The 25,636-nt window shown below is 47.2% G+C and overlaps 1 protein-coding gene and 1 long non-coding RNA gene across 5 annotated transcripts; both read left to right on the top strand.

Moving 5' to 3' along the window:
• The first annotated feature begins 4,890 nt into the window (after positions 1 to 4,890).
• Positions 4,891 to 20,741, top strand: per1b (period circadian clock 1b). Of its 4 annotated transcripts, none has more exons than XM_021578297.2 (12): positions 4,891 to 5,073; positions 11,996 to 13,213; positions 13,344 to 13,926; positions 14,167 to 14,591; positions 14,895 to 15,148; positions 15,254 to 15,357; positions 16,361 to 16,519; positions 16,920 to 17,195; positions 17,345 to 18,168; positions 18,279 to 18,435; positions 18,683 to 19,041; positions 19,194 to 20,741. In XM_021578297.2, exons 2-12 carry the CDS (start codon positions 12,470 to 12,472, stop codon positions 19,392 to 19,394), a joined length of 4,086 nt encoding a protein of 1,361 aa, XP_021433972.2. In that variant the 5' UTR covers positions 4,891 to 5,073; positions 11,996 to 12,469; the 3' UTR covers positions 19,395 to 20,741. The 4 variants fall into 4 exon arrangements, with proteins under 4 accessions (XP_021433972.2, XP_021433970.2, XP_021433973.2 ...); XM_021578295.2 differs by having other exon boundaries at positions 4,892 to 5,073; positions 14,880 to 15,148; XM_021578296.2 differs by lacking the exon at positions 4,891 to 5,073 and adding an exon at positions 8,176 to 8,420 and having other exon boundaries at positions 14,880 to 15,148.
• Positions 15,366 to 16,354, top strand: LOC118942956. Its single transcript, XR_005038654.1, has 3 exons — positions 15,366 to 15,872; positions 15,908 to 15,997; positions 16,033 to 16,354. It is a non-coding gene; the product is annotated as an uncharacterized LOC118942956 (long non-coding RNA).
• Positions 20,742 to 25,636: the final 4,895 nt, after the last annotated feature.

Here is a 25,636-nt window from a genome sequence, read left to right on the forward strand (position 1 = left end):
GTGTCAATGTGGAGGTTATATACAGAGGGTACTGGTACCGTGTCAATGTGGAGGTTATATACAGAGGGTACTGGTACCGTGTCAATGTGGAGGTTATATACAGAGGGTACTGGTACCGTGTCAATGTGGAGGTTATATACAGAGGGTACTGGTACCGTGTCAATGTGGAGGTTATATACAGAGGGTACTGGTACCGTGTCAATGTGGAGGCTATATACAGGGGGTACTGGTACCGTGTCAATGTGGAGGCTATATACAGAGGGTACTGGTACCGTGTCAATGTGGAGGTTATATACAGAGGGTACTGGTACCGTGTCAATGTGGAGGTTATATACAGAGGGTACTGGTACCGTGTCAATGTGGAGGTTATATACAGAGGGTACTGGTACCGTGTCAATGTGGAGGTTATATACAGAGGGTACTGGTACCGTGTCAATGTGGAGGTTATATACAGGGGGTACTGGTACCGTGTCAATGTGGAGGTTATAGACAGAGGGTACTGGTACCGTGTCAATGTGGAGGTTATATACAGGGGGTACTGGTACCGTGTCAATGTGGAGGTTATATACAGAGGGTACTGGTACCGTGTCAATGTGGAGGTTATATACAGGGGGTACTGGTACCGTGTCAATGTGGAGGTTATAGACAGAGGGTACTGGTACCGTGTCAATGTGGAGGTTATATACAGGGGGTACTGGTACCGTGTCAATGTGGAGGTTATAGACAGAGGGTACTGGTACCGTGTCAATGTGGAGGTTATATACAGGGGGTACTGGTACCGTGTCAATGTGGAGGTTATATACAGAGGGTACTGGTACCGTGTCAATGTGGAGGTTATTTACAGGGGGTACTGGTACCGTGTCAATGTGGAGGTTATAGACAGAGGGTACTGGTACCGTGTCAATGTGGAGGTTATATACAGGGGGTACTGGTACCGTGTCAATGTGCAGGTTATATACAGAGGGTACTGGTACCGTGTCAATGTGGAGGTTATATACAGGGGGTACTGGTACCGTGTCAATGTGGAGGTTATAGACAGAGGGTACTGGTACCGTGTCAATGTGGAGGTTATATACAGGGGGTACTGGTACCGTGTCAATGTGCAGGGGTACAGGCTAGTCAAGTTATTTGTACATGTAGGTAGGGGTGAAGTGACTATGTATAGATGATAAACAGTGAGTAGCAGCAGTTTAAAAACAAAGGGGGGGGGGGGTCAAAGTAAAGGGGGGGGGGGGGGGGGGGGGGGGGGGCATGTCAATGTAAATAGTCCTGGTAGCCATTTGACTAATTGCTCAGCAGTCTTTTGGCTTGGGGGTAGAAGGTGTTGAGGAGCATTTTGGTCCTAGAGTTGGTGCTCCGGTACCGATTGCCTTGCGGTAGCAGAAAGAACAGTCTATGACTTGGGTGACTGGAGTCTTTGAAATTTTTTTGGGCCTTCCTCTGACACCGCCTAGTATTTAGGTCCTGGATGGCAAGAAGTTTGGCCCTAGTGATGTACTGGGCCGTACGCACTACCCTCTGTAGAGCCTTACAGTCAGATTCCGAGCAGTTGCCATACCAGGCGGTGATGCAACCTGTCAGGATGCTCTCGATGGTGCAGCTGTAGAACATTTTGAGGATCTGGGGACCCATGACAAATCTTTTCAGTCTCCTGAGGGGGAAAAGGTGTAGTCATGCCCTTTTCACGACTGTCTTGGTGTGTTTGGACCATGATACTTCCTTGGTGATGTGGACACCAAGGAACTTGAAACTCTCAACCCACTCCACTACAGCCCCGTCGATGTTAATGGGGGCCTGTTCGGCCCGCCTTTTCCTGTAGTCCACGATCAGCTCCTTTCTCTTGCTCACATTGAGGGAGAGGTTGTTGTCCTGGCACCACAATGCCAGGTCTCTGACCTCCTCCCTATAGGCTGTCTCATCATTGTCGGTGATCAGGCCTACCACTGTTGTGTCGTCAGCAAACTTAATGGTGTTGGGAGTCATGTTTGGTCACGCAGTCGTGGGTGAACAGGTTGCAAAGATCTATGGGTAGGTTTGTGGCAGCCCTTTCACAGACTCTCCTTCACAACCAGACAAGCAACCAATCATGTCCTGCTCACCTTAGAGACTTTGAATCAACCTTGTGCTCAACAGCCACCACTAACATTGAGTGGCTGCTGCCAACACACTGACTCAACTTCAGCCACTTTAATAATGGGAATTGATGGGAATTGATGTAAAATATATCACTAGCCACTTTAAACAATGCTACTTAATATAATGTTTACATACCCTACATTATTAATCTCATATGTATACGTATATACTGTACTCTATATCATCTACTGCATCTTTATGTAATACATGTATCACTAGCCACTTTAACTATGCCACTTTGTTTACATACTCATCTCATATGTATATACTGTACTCAATACCATCTACTGCATCTTGCCTATGCTGCTCTGTACCATCACTCATTCATATATCTTTATGTACATATTCTTTATCAAATCAAATATTATTTGTCACATACACGTGGTTAGCAGATGTTAATGCGAGTGTAGCGAAATGCTTGTGCTTCTAGTTCCGACAATGCAGTAATAACCAACAAGTAATCTAGCTAACAATTCCACAACTACTACCTTATAGACACAAGTGTGAGGGGATAAAGAATATGTACATAAAGATATATGAATGAGTGATGGTACAGAGCGGCATAGGCAAGATACAGTAGATGGTATTTATCCCTTTACACTTGTGTGTATAAGGTAGTAGTTTTGGAATTGTTAGGTTAGATTACTCGTTGGTTATTACTGCATTGTCGGAACTAGAAGCACAAGCATTTCGCTACACTCGCATTAACATCTGCTAACCATGTGTATGTGACAAATAACATTTGATTTGATTTACACTTAGTTTCAGTGGGGGGGGGGGGAGGAGAAATATTAGAGCTGGCTGATCTGTTGAGATACAGGTTGCTTTCCTGCAACTTGGTTATGCTACTGTGTGCTTGTGCCGAGAAAAACTTAAACACTCATTGAAAAGCGAGTTGGCTTCAGCTGTTCTAACACAACAGAGGCATTGCAGTGCCACTCGTAGTACAGGTTATACCAAGAGATGCATGTGTAACGGATGTGAAACGGCTAGCTAGTTAGCGGTGGTGCGCGCTAAATAGCGTTTCAATCGGTGACTTCACTTGCTCTGAGACCTTGAAGTAGTGGTTCCCCCTTTGGGCCGCGGCTTTTGTGGAGCGATGGGTAAACGATGCTTCGTGGGTGACTGTTGTTGATGTGTGCAGAGGGTCCCTGGTTCGCGCCCGGGTGTGGGCGAGGGGACGGTCTAAGGTTATACTGTTACACATGAACATGCAGGCTAAAGTGTTGGTCATATTGGATTCAGAATTAAATGTATTCACACCAAAACAGTCGTTTTGGGCATGAGTGTTTTACACAAAATAAAATACAAAATAAAGATGTTTAACCTCCATCAAATGGTATTATAGCAGCCATATTGGATTTTGGACGCCATCTTGGATTTCAGGCTAAATCCAGGGTGGCCCAACTGGTTTTCATTAGAGCCAATTTAAAACAGTCACAACATCAAAAGACGTGTAGCTATCCATTTTTTCTTCACATAGCACCATACAGCACTGAATGAGAGGACATTTTGACTTGGCAAGTGTTCTATTAATAGTCAGCTAACACAAAGTAAAGCTTACATTCATCATAACTATTCATAAGTTTATATTTCTTAGATACATTAAGATATCCTAATGCTGTTCGTTTATGTATGTATGTTGGGTAGACAATTTAACTACTTGTATTCCACATTTTAGCGATATCAGAGCTCGCAATGGGTTACATGCGACTCATCGCCCTCAGCCAGATATTCTGCACTGTTTGAGTTTAGGGGGTGTGTCATCATATCTTTCAAGTTAACCACTTTTGCAGTAAAATATGTTTACACAGCCACCCATTTCATAAATGGGAGACATTAGAGATGTGAAAAAAACATGGTTCTGTTTCGTTCTACCTCGGGTAGGGGTATTTAAAAAATAAAATAAATACCTTTTTGAGGATTGACCACTAGCCTATATGTGACTTGTATGTATCGAACCTATGTGCAAAGATCTAGTAATAGTCTATAATAGTCTACAAAATCATTGAAAAGTATTTGATGACCTCATATCAGTGCCCTCACCAGGACATTGGGGATATTCTGTAGAGTGCTTATTCACGGTCACATTTCGCACTGCCCTAGTTTTGAAGACTGTTTACCAGAAATACCATGTCTCTCTCAACCACCCAGCCAGCCGCGTGATTTTCGAGTTGGGTTGGGAGAACATTCGTCGTCACCGTGCTAGTCTTGCAGAGAGAGGCACGTTGCTTTGTGCATGGCAATCTTTCCAGCAGCTGCAAATAATTGTATAGTGGCGCACGTGCAAAAAGGAAAATAGAGGTTAACAAATTACAATGCCACTGTTTTTACGGTCCCCAGTTTACTACTCAGTAGACGAAGCTTTATCAGTAAATGATTTATTACAGGATTGCATTCAACAGGATTAATAACAGTTGTATTTTCTTTGTTGATTACGTTGTGTACACTGACAGTTTGGTCCCTAGAAGTACAGTGAGAGCACTGGGCAGCCATTGTAAATAATAATTTGTTCTTAAACCGACTTGGCTAGTTAATAATGGTTACATTTTTTAAATTTTTTTATCTACAAGTCTGTTTTGAGTTTCGGAGAGCATGCACGATGCAACGTGCGAGTTGAGCATAGCAGAGTCCCGTGTGGCAAGCGCCGCTCTCCTCGACCAATGGGAGCATTCCTGGGTGTAACTGGGCTGGGTATTTGCTAACGGGGAGCCAATGAGTTTGTTCAATAGAACAAACCGTGGGACCGATACAGGGCACGTGTACCTATGCGTGTAGACTGACATGGGCGAAGCGACTTGTGTGTGTGGTACAACAGAACTGAAACGAAGAAGGGGAGAGAAGTCCAGTATCTCTATGGTCCATACCTTTTGAATTCAGACATTACTTATTTACAAGGACTATTCGAGAACAGTATCGAAACAAGAGAAATTAAAGGTGAGAATATATATTTTTTTACAATAACAGTATTTGCGCTTTGGGAGTGGTGTGTGAATAGAACGTCAGCCAACTAACTATGTCGCATTTTTTCCGGTTTATTTACAGTTTTTGTAGATAATTGATACCTTTCCATATATATATGTGTGTGTTAGTCGCACAATGTGTATCTATTCCTTGTGTTATTATTTTTCTATTATTTCTCTGTTTTTCTGTCTGCATTGAGTGAACGCATTCAACTGTTAGTCAACACCAGCTGTTTAACAAGCATGTGACAAAGACATGTTGATTACTTAGTTGTATGGTAAAAAGGTTTTATCTAAAGATCACCTGGCAGCTAACATGACCACGCTGGCTCAAATACATCCACTGGGCAATGAAGGCTTTGCTGCTTTTGGCTCGTTTGACTGTGACTTCTACTGACGCAAAATAATAGGAATGTTCTAACTAGTTATGGTGATAGGATCTATTCGAATGTGATGTATAACTTTATTGTAACGTTAACCTTATCTTGTTACTGTATTACATTTTCCCTTGCAAGATAGTTTACTGTAGCTATTCGTGAACATGCCAGCCAATCAGTTTTGGGTAGAGAGACAAGGAATTACAAAGGGAGAGGTGGAATATCAGATGCAGAATAGGGGCTGTGCCCTGTTGATTTTATTTTTGGTAAATCGGTTAGGGACAAATTATTATTTACAATGACGGTCTACCAAAAGGCCTCCTGCGGGGGACGGTGCATGGGATTAAACATAGAAAAATACTATAATTGTGGCCATAAAGACACATCAGAACAGATTAGATTAAAAATAACACTCAGCACTTTGAAACAAACGTTCGTTAGCCTAACCCGAAATGTACTGGCCTGACTTGGCCAAAAGAGGACACCCCAAAACAAGACTAGACACGGCAGATCGCTAGAGGGAGAGGGGACGACGACAGGGAGAGAGCCAAGGACTCGTACACTGCTGTGACTCGGGAGTCAGCTATTTCAAAAAAAATGTAACTAGGTAAATTAGTTAAGATTCTTATTTTCAATGACAGCCTAAGGGGAACAGTGGGTTAACTGTCTTGTTCAGGGGCAGAACGACAGATTTGTACCTTGTCAGCTCGGGGGATTCGATCTAGCAACATCTCGGTTACTAGTCCAACACTCTAACCACTAGGCTACCTGAACTCTGTCTGAGAAAAAAACAAACATAATCTTTTAGAAACAGTGTCCTCGTTGCAAATGGCTACAACAGCGTGCAGTAAATGCCATGCACCTCTCCCGGTGTGACAGTGAATGTGTGGATGGAGCTGGGCTGAAGATTTCATTAGAGCTTTGGATGTGTTTTCTAGACAGGTCACTCACTATTGGTGGCCTCTTCTAAGAAACGGCATGTTATCCTAGAGGAATACGTTTGGTTTACCCCAGAGAGGTGTGTATCATTGGGCGTAAACAACAATGGTCCTTCCCGGTGTACCTGTTTTCTCACGTGATATTTTACACCAAACCAGTTGGTTCACATCCATTACTGCATTGCGCCCTGTGGTTGTTTCTTGCATGGCATCAACAAGTCACTGGTAGACAGTTAGCCACCTGGCTAACAAAGCATGCTGGGAGATTAATTTGAAAGTTTAGTAGGTAGGTTGCGTATCAGTGAAGTGACTGACCGGTGTAGAGGTTGAGGAAAACTTTCTAGATTGAAAAAAATGTACATTTCTTGTACTTGTTGCGTTCACAGTTTCTCCAGGGTTATGGGGGCCATAACCAGCTCATTCAACTGTTTCACAACTGTAAGGCCACTATGCAATATCCTTTTACGGATCACGTCTTATCACAATAGTCGAGTAAGTCCACCAATTTTGCTGTCGGGTCACACTGCAAGAGACCGTTTCTAGGGTAACTATGACCGTTTCTAGGGTAACTATGACCGTTTCTAGGGTAACTATGACCGTTTCTAGGGTAACTGGTTCTCAAGTAAAGCATTTGATGCATGATAATGGCTCAAGTGGGAAAAGTCGGCCAATCCATCTAATATGCAAATGTTTTGAAAATAAATCATCTTTTGGAAATGGATTTGACAGTTTTCTCATGAGCTTGAACATTTTGGGACATTTACAGTTTCTATTGAGCACTGTTCTCTAATGGTCATTGGATGGCTTTAGTTTGCTTGGGCATATTTCATCGGTGCTGATGAGCCAATGTCTCGGTCAGCTTCGACTCCTCCTGTTGCTTGAAACGTATTGATTCAGTGATTTGAAATGTACAGTCATGTCTCAGGCTCATCTGTTTTGGTGGCTGTTGTTTAATCCATTATATTTAGTTGTAGTATTTGATGACTCGTGGTTGTGATGCAGAGTCTACCAAAGCAGCAACACTCAGGTATAGCTTTAATGATAATGCCAAAATATCTATGGCTCCTGTAATTACAGTGTGATGGCACACACAATTACTATCCCTGCTGAAATATATAGATTTGAAGTACTTGTCAGTACTGGGTCATTCAATGTCTACTAGGTTGCCCTACTAAATATGGCTCAGGCTGCGACTTTAAATGGATTTTGCCTGCTAAGAAATGGTCGGCTCAGCCCTGACTTAGTAGCCTATGCGTTGTATGTGACGTCTTCTCCTGGGGTTGCATCTGTTCCATTGACGAGGTTCGTCTCATAACGTTAGTGAGGGAGGGGTAGGTAACCTGTTGTCACACTGACAATTTTGATGTAATATCAGGATTTTTCCATGTGGGAGCTCCATTTTTATTTTTTATTTTAGGCCCTGTCGAAAATAAACAAACAAAACTCACTCATTTTTAAGGCATAATTCATGTTTTTTTTCCTCAATAAATATGTTTATCATTACTGTGGGAAAGACATTTTTAAAACAGTCTTTAAAAAAAATAAAAAATGGACTCTTAGCAGGACATTTGGTTTTTCATCAAGAGTGGCGCGGTGACTGTGAGAAACATGCACAGTACTAAGTTATCTGTCATTGGCTGGGCGCTCTGTCCAATGAGCAGCCTGCGAGGCTCGGGTAAAGCACAGCCGAGTACACGTGCATCATGTGTTTTAAACGGAGCAGCAGAAGAGAGCGCTGACGTGCCACTAATAACTCACTCCACTCTCTGGGAGTTATAGGCAAGGAACAGAATTTACATGCGCTCATAGAGACACCAACGGACCCGCCCGCCTCAACCCACAACCGTGAATATTTGTTATTATTTATTGCTCACGTGATCATGCCAAACTTAATCGTTTTGAGCCACATGCCATCTTCTATGCTACATCTTAGCAACATTAGTAGAAGATAACTGTACACACATTTCTGATTCATCGACGTCTCTGTAATCCATCTGCACATTGCGGTAGGAATTACATTTATTTGCAATCTCTAGATGTTTTATAGTTAGAGTGATGTTCTGTAATGCATGCATTTCTCAATATGGAACGATGTTTCCTATCTTTCAGATTCTGTACAAGAATCTAGGCTGTTTTACTGCTATTAATGTAAAAAAAATATATATTTAACAAAAACGACTGGTAAAATTAACCAAAAAAATATTGATTTAGAATCAGAAGAATATTTGGGTAATTAAAACCAAACATGCCAGGGCGGCTGGTGGGCACATAGACTTCAGTTCCTAATGGTTTATTACATAACCGGAATAGACCACGGTTGTAAGTGCTTTTGTCAGGCTACAACTATAAAACTGGGTCTGTAGGGAAGGGGACAGTTATTTGAACACAAAGCATGTGTGTTGAACTGTGTAGTTGCCTTCATCTGTAAGCAGGAACTTGCCACTTATTTTGAGAAATTGTATTTGTGGACACAATACTGCAATGTTGTTGTATTAGAGTGGCACAATGCCAACGTTTTCCCAGTTCCCCACTCTGACGCACTCCTTCTCGGATTTCCTGTCATTATTACACAGCTTTGAACAGGCAATATATTTTCTGCCAATATTTCTTCATTCAGAGAAAATGTTTTTTTTTTAAGCTTGGATAGACCACACCCTAACTCCATAGTTAATATCATCCTAATATGACTGAGTTATTATGACCCTGTTGGGGTTAGGGTAGGTGAGTGGGGTATTGGGACTGCACGACTGGCTGTGGCTGCTTCAGACATGAGGGGTTGGGCCTGCCCACTGTAGCCTGAGAACCGTTAGCCAGCCTGGGAAGTATGCATGGCTCTATCCATCTCCCATTTGAGGCTCAGGATGTGTTGTGTCATACTTCAGTTCTGTCTGCCACCCAGACCAACAGCTTTTTACATTTTAACTAGGCAAGTCAGTTAAGAACAAATGATCATTTACAGCCTAGGAACAGCGGGTTAACTGCCTTGTTCAGGGGCAGAATGACTTTTTTTTTTTACCCTGTCAGTGCAGAGATTTGATCTAGCAACCTTTCGGTTACTGGCCCAACGCTCTAACCACTTGGCTACCTGCCGCCCAACGCTCTAACCACTTGGCTACCTGCCGCCCCTACACTGTAACCACTAGGCTACCTGCCGCCCCTACGCTCTAACCACTAGGCTACCTGCCGCCCCTACGCTCTAACCACTAGGCTACCTGCCGCCCCTACGCTCTAACCACTAGGCTACCTGCCGCCCCTACGCTCTAACCACTAGGCTACCTGCCGCCCCTACGCTCTAACCACTAGGCTACCTGCCGCCCCTACGCTCTAACCACTAGGCTACCTGCCGCCCCTACGCTCTAACCACTAGGCTACCTGCCGCCCCTATGCTCTAACCACTAGGCTACCTGCCGCCCCTACGCTCTAACCACTAGGCTACCTGCCGCCCCTACGCTCTAACCACTAGGCTACCTGCCGCCCCTACGCTCTAACCACTAGGCTACCTGCCGCCCCTACGCTCTAACCACTAGGCTACCTGCCGCCCCTACGCTCTAACCACTAGGCTACCTGCCGCCCCTACACTCTAACCACTAGGCTACCTGCCGCCCCTACACTCTAACCACTAGGCTACCTGCCGCCCCTACACTCTAACCACTAGGCTACCTGCCGCCCCTACACTCTAACCACTAGGCTACCTGCCGCCCCTACACTCTAACCACTAGGCTACCTGCCGCCCCTACTCTCTAACCACTAGGCTACCTGCCGCCCCTACACTCTAACCACTAGGCTACCTGCCGCCCCTACACTCTAACCACTAGGCTACTTGCCGCCCCTACACTCTAACCACTGGGCTACCTGCCGCCCCTATACTCTAACCACTGGGCTACCTGCCGCCCCTACACTCTAACCACTAGGCTACCTGCCGCCCCTACACTCTAACCACTAGGCTACCTGCCGCCCCTACACTCTAACCACTAGGCTACCTGCCGCCCCTACACTCTAACCACTAGGCTACCTGCCGCCCCTACACTCTAACCACTAGGCTACCTGCCGCCCCTACTCTCTAACCACTAGGCTACCTGCCGCCCCTACACTCTAACCACTGGGCTACCTGCCGCCCCTACACTCTAACCACTGGGCTACCTGCCGCCCCTACACTCTAACCACTAGGCTACCTGCCGCCCCTACACTCTAACCACTAGGCTACCTACCGCCCCTACACTCTAACCACTAGGCTACCTGCCGCCCCTACACTCTAACCACTAGGCTACCTGCCGCCCCTACACTCTAACCACTAGGCTACCTGCCTTCCCATATGGTGACCCAGGGTTTGGTCCAACATGACTATTGTTGACACCATCAAGTTGGTATGAGTTGATTCATTCAATCTCCTTCCATTCACTTGTATCAGATTATGTGTTTTCCGGTAATCCAAGGTGATGTTCTTTTCTTGTTGTTGTTGTTGTTGTTTTTCAAGTTTTTAATCACGTCCGGCCTTGTCACTCAACACACGCATTTACTCATTTAGGCTTATCCTTCCCGAGTCATCAGCTTCTTTCTGAGCCCCTTCACTCAGACTCCGAGACCTAAGACGGCTCTCCGGTGACCGTGCTCTACTTGGTTTAAACCTGGCTGCTGTCGACACTACCTGCGTCACACCAATTATAGGCCACCTGATGTTGGCCCGAAAGAGAAAGTGAGAGAGAGAGAGAAGGAAAGGGCAAATGTGTATCAGCATTGGGCTTCTAGTTCTGAGGATTTCTGGGATTTAAGGGAGAGGTTTCTGGAGAATAACATTCCCTGAACATTCCCTGCGTAGGGGACCGGCCTGCCAATGCTCCCGGTGAAGGACCATTCAGGAATAACCGCCGATCTTTATGGCACCGACCCTGGGAGAGTGATGATCTTAGTTGAACAGACTAAGACTTTAACCTGTCCTGCAAGAGAATTAGGTTACCAATGACGATAGCTGAAATTACAAGTTGGCTGGCAGCAATTGAGATCTGTTCCCGGGGTGCAGATGGACTGCAGAGGGAGGCCTGGTTTGGCACCAGTTGTCTGGTAAATGGACCGACAGTTGGGTGCTGGTCACATGTGTGCACACAGCCACACACAATCACATACAGCCACACACAATCACACACAGAGGTACAAGTCAGCTGTCTGCAGTGGTGTCCTCTCATAGGTTTATTTGATATTCCCTTTGGCTTTCAACTGAAAAGGTGGCCTCCATTTGAGGTCTTGAAGCCTCTTCAGAGCTCCCTGGTACACCAAATGAGCTTGGGTATATTGTTTTTTATAGACACTATCAAAGATTTATGGAGTTGCCACTGTAAGTATTGACTAGGAGACCCCCTCACTATTTTTATTATAATCTCTCTCTCTCTGTAGGCCAAACCTCCCACAAAGCCCACTGTACTGCAGTTTGGACAAGGCAAGATAATATTGTACTGGAACAAAGCAGTCTAAGGTTGACAGAATGCATAGACCAGCTTCAATACATCAGACTAATCCTATCTTGAGAGAAAAGAAGACCACACCAAGAAGTCTAACCTGTTGTTTCTTTTCTCCTTCTCCTCACCAGGTGGCCTGTAGCACAGAGAGTAAAACCAACACGACACAGAGCAGTGGAGACGCCAAGGGAGAAGTAGCGACCTGTTATTTTCTCTGCTTCCCGGTCTTTTCTTGAGCGAAAGCAGCAGCATCTCTCGATCAGTCCATCTGTGAGAGTCACGTTGGTCTGCTTTGTTAGCGGAATATTATCTCTCCCTTCTGCGGGTGGAAAACCGCGGGTGGATCCCTCGCCCTTTAGCAATTGACCGTAGGGTTTCAGCGCAAACTAATATTACTTTTTTTTTTCTTCAACATTTTCAGGAGAAACAATGTTTTCTCTCCTTAGTGTTTTATCAACCAATCAACCAATCACGATACACAACTGCAGTCACGCTAGTCCCACCTAATCAACTGGAAAAGAGCATTTTTCTAGAATTATCTTACATTACACTTGGTGAGAGAGCTTTGTCTCAACCAAGCCTAACCAGCCTCATCCTAACCTATTATGAGTTACGACGACTCAAACTCCGCCCCTGGCGATGACACTTGGGGGCGAGTGGGAAGCACCAATGAAGAAGAGGAGGAGGCGGGAACAGGATTGAGCTCCCCCGGCAGCAACAACAACCATGGCAGCCAATCGGGAACTTCGGACTTGGCCAATCGGGTGCGAGGATCCTCTCCAAGTGGGTCCGGCTCCGGTGGCTCGTCTGGGGGGGACCAGAGGGGTCCCAGCTCAGATGACGGGGAGAGGGAGTCGAGTGAGGGAGGAGGCGGGTCCAGGGGACATCAGTCCAGAAGTTCCCACTGTTCCTCCAGCCAGAAGGACTCGGGCATGATGCTGGAGAACACCGAGAGCAACAAGAGCTCTCAGTCCCAGAGCCCGTCTCCCCCCAGCAGTTCTCTGGCCTACAGCCTGCTGTCAGCCAGCTCAGAGCAGGACCCTCTTTCCACCTCCGGCTGCAGCAGCAACGAGCAGCACCAGACGGCCCGCGTCCAGACCCAGAAGGAGATGCTGAAAGCCCTGAAGGAGCTCAAGGTTCGCCTGCCGGCCGAGTGCAAGGGCAAAGGTCGCTCCAGCACCCTGGACGCCCTCCAGTACGCCCTGAACTGTGTGAAGCAGGTGCGAGCCAACCAGGAGTACTACCACCAGTGGAGTGTGGAGGAGTGTCACGGCTGCAGCCTGGATCTGTCTGCACATACCACTGAGGAGCTGGACAACATCGCCTCAGAGTACACCCTCAAAAATACAGTACGTCGACATCCTCCAAACAATGACTAAGCATTTCACACACGTATTTCACTTTGTTTTTGAAAGTTACATTTTGTAATGCAGTCGACTCACACTCTTCCTCTTCCTTCTCTTCTCCTCCTCCCTGCAGGACACCTTTTCCATGGCGGTGTCCTTCCTGACAGGCAAAGTGGTGTACATCTCCCCCCAGGGCTCGTCCCTGCTGCGCTGCAAGCCAGAGAGGCTCCAAGGGGCCATCTTCTCCGAACTGCTGGCTCCCCAAGACGTCAGCACCTTCTACAGCAGCACTGCCCCCTGCCGCCTGCCCGCCTGGGCCACCTGCATGGGCTCTGTGTCCCCACGGACAGACTGCCACCAGGGGAAGTCCATGTTCTGTCGCATCAGTGCCGACCGGGCGCAGGGAGGCGAGATCAAATACTACCCCTTCCGCATGACCCCCTATCAGCTAACCCTGAGGGACTTAGACACGTCAGACCCCCAGCCCTGCTGCCTGCTCATCTCTGAGCGGGTACAGTCCGGATACGAAGCTCCCAGGATCCCTGCTGACAAGCGGATCTTTTCCACCAGTCACACTCCCAGCTGTCTCTTCCAGGAAGTAGATGAAAGGGCTGTGCCGTTGTTGGGCTACCTTCCCCAGGACCTGGTGGGAAGCCCTGTACTCCTCTACCTCCACCCAGAGGACAGACCGATCATGGTGGCCATACATAGGAAGAGTAAGTACACCTTTTATTGTCTGTCTTCCTCCACATCTTTCAATCTTATTTTACTATTTTAGTCTCATTCTGTCTGAATTCTCTCTCTCTCTCACTCTCTCTCTCTCTCTCTCACACTCTCTCTCTCTCTCACTCTCTCTTTCTCACTCACTCACTCTCTCTCTCTCTCTCTCTCTCTCTCTCTCTCTCTCTCTAGCTTAGTGTTCTTCCATTCTAACCTCTTTTCCTTCCATCTTCCAGTCCTCCAGTCTGCAGGCCAGCCCTTTGACAGTTCTCCCATGAGGATGTGTGCCCGCAGTGGGGAGTACGTGACCATCGACACTAGCTGGTCCTCCTTCATCAACCCCTGGAGCAGAAAGGTGGCCTTCATCGTGGGCCGCCACAAAGTCCGAACCAGCCCCTTGAACGAGGACGTGTTCACCCCTCTGCGGGGCTGTGAGGGCCGCCCCGTGGCCCCAGAGATTGTGCGGCTGAGCGAGCAGATCCACCGTCTCCTGGTGCAGCCGGTCCACAGTGGAGGGTCGCAGGGCTACAGCAGCCTGACCTCAAATGGTTCCTGCTCCCACGAGCAGCGGTACCGACGCACGGCCTCCTCCGCCTCCGACAGCAAGTCCACCAACGCCATGGAGGCCATGGAGGCAGCCGTGGTCGCGCTGCACAAACCGGTGAGTGGAATGAAGACACTCCAAAAGCCCATACACACGCACACAGAGGTCTTCATATTTTATCATCTTAGTCATTTAGCAGACTCTTCTTCGGAGTGACTCACAGACTTAATTATAGTTGAGTGCCTTGCTCAAGGGCACATCGAAAGATTTTTCACCTAGTTGGCTCGGGGATTCAAACCAGCAACCTTTTGGTTACTGGCCCAATGCTCTTAACCGATAGGCTACCGACCACCCCATATATTCACACACTGACTTTTGAGCGTCGTTGTCCTGTTGTTCACTCAGATGACGTTCCAGCAGATCTGTAAGGACGTGTACATGGTCAAGACCAGCGGGCAGCAGGTCTTTATCAACTCTCACAACCGAGCCCTGTCCCGGCGACACGCTGTCACAGCGCTCCGAGCCACTGGAGAAGTGGAGCCCATCAGGAGTCTGATCCCGGAGGTGGCGTGTCCATCCAAAACCCCGGTGTTCAACACCCAGCAGCTGATGAAGGAGGAGCCCCCCAGTGCCTACAGCTACCAACAGATTAACTGTCTGGACAGCATCATTAGGTATGTACTGGTGGTATTTATGGTTTGAATCCTAAATTGAAATCAAGTGTACTTCATAAAGTGAACCAAGTGGACTTATGTTGTCACTTCCTCTTCCCCTCCCAGGTTCTTGGACGGCTGTAACGTTAAGAGGAAGTTTGGCTCGTCCTCTACCACGTCCACATCGGACGGAGAGAAACAACAACAGGAAACCGCTGGGAATGAAAAAGGTACATTCACCCTTCAGATAGATGCTGTTCACCAGGTTACCCTACAGGTATATTAGATAGATGCTGTTCACCAGGTTACCCTACAGGTATATTAGATAGATGCTGTACACCAGGTTACCCTACAGGTATATTAGATAGATGCTGTACACCAGGTTACCCTACAGGTATATTAGATAGATGCTGTTCACCAGGTTACCCTTCAGATAGATGCTGTTCACCAGGTTACCCTTCAGATAGATGCTGTTCACCAGGTTACCCTACAGGTATATTAGATAGATGCTGTATACCAGGTTACCCTACAGGTATATTAGATAGATGCTGTTCACCAGGTTACCCTACAGGTATATTAGATAGATGCTGTTCACCAGGTTACCCTACAGGTATATTAGATAGATGCTGTTCACCAGGTTACCCTACAGGTATATTAGATAGATGCTGTACACCAGGTTACCCTACAGGTATATTAGATAGATGCTGTTCACCAGGTTACCCTTCAGATAGATGCTGTTCACCAGGTTACCCTACAGGTATATTAGATGCTGTATACCAGGTTACCCTACAGGTATATTAGATAGATGCTGTTCACCAGGTTACCCTACAGGTATATTAGATAGATGCTGTTCACCAGGTTACCCTACAGGTATATTAGATGCTGTATACCAGGTTACCCTACAGGTATATTAGATAGATGCTGTTCACCAGGTTACCCTACAGGTAGGTAGGTATATTAGACTTGGGCTAGACCTCTGGTCACTGCAGTCCACAGGAGGAACTGACACACGAGTGTGAAAGAGAGAGTGAACAAGCGAGAGCGAGGGGACTCTTAATGATAACTTTGTCTATTCTATAAAGGCCTGCTTGTTGTGACACGCTGAACTGGGGAGGGGGCGGGGTTTTACCACGAGCGCAATCCGTACGATTGACTCACCTAGGCCTGTCCGTTCGTCTGTGTGTGTGTTGGGTGCTTGTTGCTGCATGTGTGTGTGTGTGTGTGGTGCTACAGGTGGTCCAGCTACCTCAGTCACCCTGGTTGGGGACTCAGCGGGGGTACCCCCCCTGGCCATGCACAGCCACAAGGCGAAGAGTGTAGCCTCAGTCACCTCTCAGTGCAGCTTCAGCAGTACCATCGTCCACGTGGGAGACAAGAAGCCCCCCGAGTCAGGTGGGAAAGACACCATGGCCGCCACGCTTGTCTCCTGGCCTGGACTGTAGTAGTGGGTCTGTCTACTATACCACTCCTATTACACTAGTGGTCTGTCACGGGAGTCTCTCTCTGCCACCAGTGTCTGTCCGTGGAATCTCTCACAGTTACTTGATAGTAACTCGTAGTTGCTTGTCGTCGCTCTCTCTTGTCTTTTGTTGTTATTTTGTTTCCATCTATCTCTCCCCCATCTAGTTTTTTTATAGTTTGTTTCTTTCTTTCTCCGTGACCTTTTTGTTTCTCTCTCTCTCTCTCTCTCTCTCTCAAGCCGCCGAGTCCAGCCTTTCCTCTTGTCAAGTGTTTTTCTGAAACCGTCTATAATGTCTCCTCCTTCTCTTTCTCCTCTCTTTCTCCTACACAGACGTTGTCATGGAAAATGCTCCTCCCACTCCTATGCCAGCCACTCCCACCACGACCAGGTCTCCACCGACCGCCATCATTAACCCTCCACCGCTCAAAACAACCTCTCCACCCAGCCGGAGAGGAGGTGGCCTGACCAAGGAGGTGCTCTCTGCTCACACACAGCAGGAGGAGCAAGCCTTCCTCTGTCGCTTCAGTGACCTGAGCCAGCTGAGGGTGATTGCTCCATCCTCGGCCCTGCGTTGCCCGCTCCCCAACACCAACCCCCGCCGCAGAAGTAAAAATACATTTCTCAACAACACTTTTCATCAACTAGATTTTTATTTTTTTACTCGGGCCAACAGCACTGAAACTTTAACTTATGTCTCTCTCTCTCTGTCTCTCTCTCTCTGTCTCTCTCTGTCTCGCTCTCTCTCTCTGTCTCAGGAGCGTGTTCCCCTGACTACCCTGCAGCTGGAGGCAGCAGTGGTCGCCGTGGAGCCAAGAGGCTGAAGCAGCAGGAGTCCTCAGAACAGAGGTGCCCTCTGGCTTTAGGCCTGACCGGACCCCTCCGGAGCCCCAACGTCGTCCCCATGAATTCCCCTCCCAGCTCCACCTACACCCTCCCAATGATGCCCCTGGGGCCTCCCACCACATCCTCCTGGCCCGTCTCCGTAGGATCCCAGGCCAGCCTGCCCTCTGTGCCCTACCCCTCGGGTACGCTCCCCCTGTACCCCATCTATCCTCCTCTCTCCCAGCCCATACAGAACCAGATGGTGCCTCCTATGATGGCCCTGGTGCTGCCCAACTACATGTTCCCACAACTTCACCCCAACCTGCCCCAGATGACCACAGCCATGAACACAATGGGAAGCCCCATGCCCCAGCCGGGAGCCGCCATGGTTACCCCCGGCCCACAGCAATTCTTCAACCCCAGCGCTGGTTTCCCCTTCCCCGGTACCAACGTCATGCCATGCCCCATGCCTACGATGCCCTCGCTCATGCAAACTGCCATGCCTATCCAGACCCAACGGCCAGCCTCTGGGTCCAGCACCCCTCAGTCATGTAGTCAAGTACCAGTCGACCAGGAGGGTGCAGAGTCGCCCCTCTTCCACTCTCGCTGCTCCTCCCCGCTCAACCTGCTGCAGCTTGTGGAGGAGTCGCCTAGAAACCGGCTGGAGATCGCCACGGCGCTGGCTGCTTCCGCGCAACAGGCCACGATCCCCTCACAAGGGACTCAGGGGAGATCGCCAGATGACTCCAAGGAGAACGTGAGTTGAAAAGATGTCATCTCTGAATGTACATCGAATTCATTATAGTTTGAACTTAATACTTCTAGCTAAGGTATTATAACTCATATCTCTCTCCTCTCTCTCTTTAGGCCAATGATTCCAACCAGGATGGTGAATCTACCCCCAGTGACCTACTGGACCTGCTCCTGCAAGAGGACTCCCGCTCAGGCTCCGCGTCCTCTGGGTCGGGTTCTGACTCCTTGGGCACTGTGTCCAACGGCTGCAGCTCCTCAGGCAGTGGAACTAGTGAGTAACCCCTCAATACTGCCTGACCTGGCAAATGGAACAGAACATGGTGACATTCACATGGCATTTTATTATTGCCGACATCGCTAGGTAAATGTCACCTAGAATGTTTTGAAATGTCAAATCTTCTAGCTGTCACTCAAACATAAAGTGGAATACCCCAATCACTAGGAAATACTGTTCACACTAAAAACTCCAGCTGGTTCAGGTCTGACCTATAACAACTTATTCTATTGTCTTCTCCCAGGTCGCAGTCGGAGTAGCCGCACCAGCAAGTACTTTGGCAGCATCGACTCGTCAGAGAACGACCACTCCCGCAAACAGCCAGCAGGTGGCAGCAGAGCAGGAGGAGACGGGGAGGAGCAGTTGATTAAGTGTGTCCTGCAGGATCCCATCTGGCTCCTCATGGCCAACACCGACCACAAGGTGATGATGACGTACCAGCTGCCGACCAAGGACAGGGAGACGGTGCTGCGGCAGGACCGCGAGGCCCTGCGGGCCATGCACAAACACCAGCCCCGTTTCACCGAGGACCAGAAGAGAGAACTGAGCCAGGTCCACCCCTGGATACGTACCGGGCGTCTGCCCCGCGCCATCAACGTCTCGGTAAGCGCCCTCCCCTCTCGTACAAACAGAACTGTATTTGTTTTGTTTTATGTGAACTAAGACCTACAGCCATATCACCTGTTTCATCCACAAGTGATCATACAGGAAGTGTTTTGGCTGTCAGCTAACCTTCCTCTACACCTCCCTCTCAGGCATGTATGGGGTGCAAGTCTTCCCCCTTACCAGAGAGCACCGTGGACCAGGGAGGAGACGCTCGCAGAGAAGAGGAGGAGCACGCGGCGCACTCTGAAACACAAGGCAACGACCAGGAAATGACAACAGAGGAGCAGGAAGTGACCTGGCCAACGGGGGAGAAGAAAGCAAGGGCTGGTGAAACCTACATGACCCACTGAAAGGTTGAGGAGGGATCAAGAACACTTAAGTTATTGTGGATGTTTCTTCCAGTTGACAGACTCCATGCTTAAGAGATGCAAAATTCCAGGCCCAAAATGTCCAACGCTAATCCGAGAGACTCGAGACATTTTGTTCTCAGGCGGTTGTGGGTAATCGAAGTGCATTCTTTTTATATTAGCTGGGACTGCTGCCATGTCAGTGTCCCTATTGGCTGGCGGTCAAATCAATTGGGACTCTGGGTCCAATCAGTCGGTCCGCTTTGTGTGTTCCATCGCCAGTATGACAGTGGTTGTGAGAGAGACCGTCGTCATGACAGAAAGCCTTGAAAGCACGGGGGACACAGTACACGGTTAAAATCGGTGTACCATTGGATTGTACACACCAATATATATTTTTCTGTGTGTATTTATTGAACATGTTCATTTAATAAGAAACGCCAAAGGTAAAGGTGTGAATGTGTTACAAAATGGTCACTTTATTTCACACCCGTTTTGGGATAGAATGGTTTCTCCTGTACAGTTCTAGTTCCTGTTGGGAGGATTCATTTCACAGGGAGAGAGGGGGGGACCCCTTGGTTATTTTTTTCTGTTGGGAGGTTTTCTCAGATAACCAGGGATTGTTGTAAATTATTTTGTTTTCTGCATATTTTTTTTTTTCACTTAAAACAAATGCTTGTTATATAAGTCAGTTATTAAGACAACATTTACACAGGCAGGTTTACTTAATTTTTTTAAGCAGTATGTATATTTTATATCACTGTAAATTTTGTTTCCGAGAAGAAATTGAAATGGTCTGTGTTTGGTCAAAAACAAAACATTTAGAAAATCAAAGTACCCTCTGATCTCAGGGGAGTAGACGTGGGTGTAACACAATCGAATGAGGTGTCACTCTGGACAACAGCGTGACAGTTGAACACATGTGACCTCTGTCCCCATTCCTGATTTGCCGGGCATTATGGTCACCCTGCAGTGAAACGGTCCATGAAACTTTGCTGCAGACATCTTATCCTATGAAAACAGTCCAGGATACTGAACAAGGTAAAAAAAAACTTCCAGCTTCCATAGCAACAAAGAGAACAGACGTTTGATTGGAGGCATCCATCACAAGGATTCCGGAATACTGAAAACCAGATTGGCAAATGCTCTGATTGGTTGGTTTGAAAGGAGTTTGAACAACACAGCAGAACATTGGTCAGCTCCTAAGAGGTTTTTAGAGAATATCGTTGTATGACTGTCTCGCCTCTCTTTGGCACTGTACTAGTGATTGTGATATTCAGCTTACTTTCCTAATTATTATTTTGTATTAAAAAAAAAGTAAATAAATAAATGAAATGATATCCAATGTTTCACGACTTGTCTTCTTCTGTACTGCACCTGACTGAGGGAATGTAACCTGTTAACCCATACTGTATGTACAGTTCCTTTAGACAAGGTATTATAAACCCAGTTTCAACATCTCAGACAGCAACAAGCTAGTACAATATATATTATATGTATTTGTATCATTTTTTTACAGTTTGTTTTGCTCATCGTTATGGAGGTTGTCTGAGGATCACATGCTCAAGGCCAGGGGCGGCCATTTCCTGAGGACCACATGCTCAAGGCCAGGGGCAGCCATTTCCTGAGAGGACCACATGCTCAAGGCCAGGGGCAGCCATTTCCTGAGAGGACCACATGCTCAAGGCCAGGGGCGGCCATTTCCTGAGAGGACCACATGCTCAAGGCCAGGGGCGGCCATTTCCTGAGAGGACCGCATGCTCAAGGCCAGGGGCGGCCATTTCCTGAGAGGACCACATGCTCAAGGCCAGGGGCAGCCATTTCCTGAGAGGACCACATGCTCAAGGCCAGGGGCAGCCATTTCCTGAGAGGACCACATGCTCAAGGCCAGGGGCAGCCATTTCCTGAGAGAACCACAGGAGGCTGCTGAGGGGAGAAAGATTCATAATGATGACCAGGAAGGGCCCAAATGGAATGATACCGTTCCACCTATTCCGCTCCTGTCATTAACGCGAGCCCGCTCTCCCCAATTAAGGGGCCACCAGCTTCCTGTGGTGTGCAGCCCTGCTACTGGTAGGGAGACTTTAGTAGGGTGGTGTTTAGTTGAGGTTCCCACCCCCCCCCCCCCCCCTAGAGTAGGGGTTTATCTGGCCTGCTGTCCCACTATAGTGTCTCCTCAAACCCATTCACCCCATACACATTCACTGAGCCTGTCTGGCCAGACTTTTTTTCTGGGGTTTGTTAACCCTGTCCCATGTGTCCACGTGGTGTTTTACATAACAATGACTCAACCAACGTAAGACATAGCATGCACGTGGAACACTTGACACATTCCTATTAAAAAACAGCTGTGTGATATTTAAATGAGAATGCCCTCGAAGCCAGTGTTTGGAGGATATATTGGTCACAGTGTTGAGGGTCAGCAAACTGCCAATATATCCTCCAAACACCGGCTTTGAGGGCATTATCACTTTTATACAATGCGTTACCAACATATTAAGATAATGATTGACATTTTCACAAAAAAATATTTTGACGATTTTATTCATACTACTTCATCCTTCCACAAGATATGCCGTGCATTCGGAAAGTATTCAGACCCCTTGACTTTTTCCACATTTTGTTACGTTACAGCTTTAATCTAAAAAATGTATTAAATTGTTTTTTTCCCCCCCTCATCAATCTACATACAATACCACATATTGACATCACAATACCCCATAATGACATCACAATACCCCATAATGACATCACAATACCCCATAATGACATCACAATACCCCATAATGACAAAGCAAAATCAGGTTTTTAGACATTCTGGCAAATGTACAAAAAATGAAAAAATGAAATGTCACGTTTACATAAGTAGTTAAACCCTTTACTCTACTTTGTTGAAGCACCTTGGCAGCGATTACAGCATCGAGTCTTCTGACCGCAAACTAGCTACGCTTAGTTTCGTTTGACCTTTTTTCAATTGACTTGTCTTGGTATATACTGTATCTATAAAATTATGCTAGCTGATTCATGATTTTGACTGGCTGAGAAAAGCTGCCTGTCTGTCTGTCTCATCCCGACACGTTCATTACTATTGGACAGCAGGAGCATCGAATTTGAATATTTAAACAATGTTGCAAATGTCAGAGAAACAGACAGACGAGGTTTATACAAATCTCAGCTGTTGAAAACTCAATTTTAGTCTAGATGCTTTTTATAGTGGAGATCAGGTTTGTATAAATATATGTGGAAATTAATACTGTGCTGTCAGTCAACAATGGTTGATAGGAATTTTTGTGACACGATGTCACAGGCAGGACAAAGAGATCAAATCAAATGTATTTGTCACATACACGTGGTTAGCAGATGTTAATGTGAGTGTAGCGAAATGCTTATGCTTCTAGTTCTGACCATGCAGTAATATCTAACAAGTAATCCAACCTAACAATTTCACAACAACTACCTAATACACACAAGTGTAAAGGAATGAATAAGAATATGTACATATCAATATATGGATGAGTGATGGCCTAACGGCATAGGCAAGATGCAGTAGATGGTATAGAGTACAGTATATACATATGAGATGAGTAATGTAGGGCATGGCAGCAGCCTCTCTGTGTTAGTGGTGGCTGTTTAACAGTCTGATGGCCTTGAGATAGAAGCTGTTTTTCAGTCTCTTGGTCCCAGCTTTGATGCACCTGTACTGACCTCGCTTTCTGGATGATAGCGGGGTGAACAGGCAGTGGCTCGGGTGGTTGTTGTCCTTGATGATCTTTTTGGCTGGCCTTCCTGTGACATCTGTTGGTGTAGGTGTCCTGGAGGGCAAGTAGTTTGCCCCTGGTGATGCGTTGTGCAGACCTCACTACCCTCTGGAGAGCCTTATGGTTATGGGCCATACCAGGCGGTGATACAGCCCGACAGGATGCTCTCAATTGTTCATCTGTAAAAGTTTGTGAGTGTTTTTGGTGACAAGCCAAATTTCTTCAGCCTCCTGAGGTTGAAGAGGCGCTGCTGCGCCTTCTTCACCACGCTGTCTGTGTGGGTGGACCATTTCAGTTTGTCTGTGATGTGTACGCAGAGGAACTTAAAACGTACTACCCTCTCCACTACTGTCCCGTCAATGTGGATAGGGGGCTGCTCCCTCTGCTGTTTCCTGAAGTCCACGATCATCTCCTTTGTTTTGTTGACATTGAGTGTGAGGTTATTTTCCTGACACCACACTCCGAGGGCCCTCACCTCCTCCCTGTAGGCCGTCTCGTCGTTGTTGGTAATCAAGCCTACCACTGTAGTGTCGTCTGCAAACTTGATGATTGAGTTGGAGTACAGTAGAGGGGTGAGAACACACCCTTGTGGGGCCCCAGTGTTGATGATCAGCGGGGTGGAGATGTTGTTACCTACCCTCACCACCTGGGGGCAGCCCGTCAGGAAGTCCAGGACCCAGTTGCACAGGGCGGGGTCGAGACCCAGGGTCTCGAGCTTAATGACGAGTTTGGAGGGTACTATGGTGTTAAATGCTGAGCTGTAATCGATTAACAGCATTCTTACATAGGTATTTCTCTTGTCCAGATGGGATAGGGCAGTGTGATTGCGTCGTTTGTGGACCTATTGGGGAGGTAAGCAAATTTGGAGTGAGTCTAGGGTGACAGGTGGCAGTGATATGGTCCTTGACTAGTCTCTCAAAGCACTTCATGATGACGGAAGTGAGCGCTACGGGGCGGTAGTCATTTAGCTCAGTTACCTTAGCTTTCTTGGGAACAGGAACAATGGTGGCCCTCTTGAAGCATGTGGGAACAGCAGACTGGGATAAGGATTGATTGAATATGTCTGTAAACACACCAGCCAGCTGGTCTGCGCATGAAGGAGAGTCCGCAGGTTTTGGTAGCGGGCCGTGTCAGTGGCACTGTATTGTCCTCAAAGCGAGCAAAGAAGTTGTTTAGTCTGTCTGGGAGCAAGACGACTTGTTCAGCGACGGGGCTGTTTTTTTTTTTTGTAGTCCGTGATTGACTGTAGACCCTGCCACATACCTCTCGTGTCTGAGCCGTTGAATTGCGACTCCACTTTGTCTCTATACTGACGCTTTGCTTGTTTGATTGCCTGGCGGAGGGAATAGCTACACTGTTTGTGGTTCGCGCTTTCAGTTTTGCGCGAATGCTGCCATCAATCCACGGTTTCTGGTTGGGGAATGTTTTAATAGACGCTGTGGGTACGACATCACCGATGCACTTGCTAATAAACTCGCTCACCGAATCAGCGTATTCATCAATTTGTTGTTTGACATTATGCGGAACATATCCCAGTCCACGTGATCGAAGCAGTCTTGAAGGATGGAATCAGATTGGTCGGACCAGCGTTGAACAGACCTGAGCGCGGGAGCTTCCTGTTCTAGTTTTTGTCTATAGGCAGGGAGCAACAAAATGGAGTCGTGGTCAGCTTTTCCGAAAGGAGGGCAGGGGAGGGCCTTATATGCATCGCGGAAGTTAGTATAACAATGATCTAGGGTTTTGCCAGCCCGGGTTGCGCAATCGATGTGCTGATAGAATTTAGGAAGCCTTGTTTTCAGAATAGCCTTGTTAAAATCCCCAGCTACAATAAATGCAGCCTCAGGATATGTGGTTTCCAGTTTACATAGTTGAAGGAAGTTCTTTCAGGGCCATCGATGCTTGGGGGGGAATATACATGACTGTGATTATAATCGAAGAGAATTCTCTTGGTAGACAATGTGGTCGGCATTTGATTGTGAGGAATTCTAAGTCAGGTGAACAAAAGGACTTGAGTTCCTGTATGTTGTTATGATCACACCACGTCTCATTAATCATAAGGCATACACCCTGGCCCTTCTTCTTACCAGAAAGATGCTTGTTTCTGTCGGCGCGATGCGTAAAGAAACCAGCTGTCTGTACCGACTCCGATAGCGTGTCTCGAGTGAGCCATGTTTCCGTGAAACAAAGAACGTTACAGTCTCTGATGTCTCTGTGGAATGCTACCCTTGCTCCGATTTCATCTACCTTGTTGTCAAGAGACTGGACGTTGGTGAGAAGTAAACTCTGGAGCGGTGCGCCATGTGCCCGTCTATGGAGCCTGACCAGAAGACCGCTCCGTCTGCCCCTTCTTCCGGCACCGTTGTTCTGGGTCACCGGCTGGGATCCGATCCATTGTCCTGGGTGGTGGTCCAAACATAGGATCCGTTTCAGGTAAGTCGTATTCCTGGTCGTAATGTTGGTAAGTTGACGTTGCTCTTATATCCAATA

Source organism: Oncorhynchus mykiss, chromosome 21 (assembly GCF_013265735.2).
Source record: "Oncorhynchus mykiss isolate Arlee chromosome 21, USDA_OmykA_1.1, whole genome shotgun sequence".
Lineage (NCBI taxonomy): Eukaryota > Metazoa > Chordata > Actinopteri > Salmoniformes > Salmonidae > Oncorhynchus > Oncorhynchus mykiss.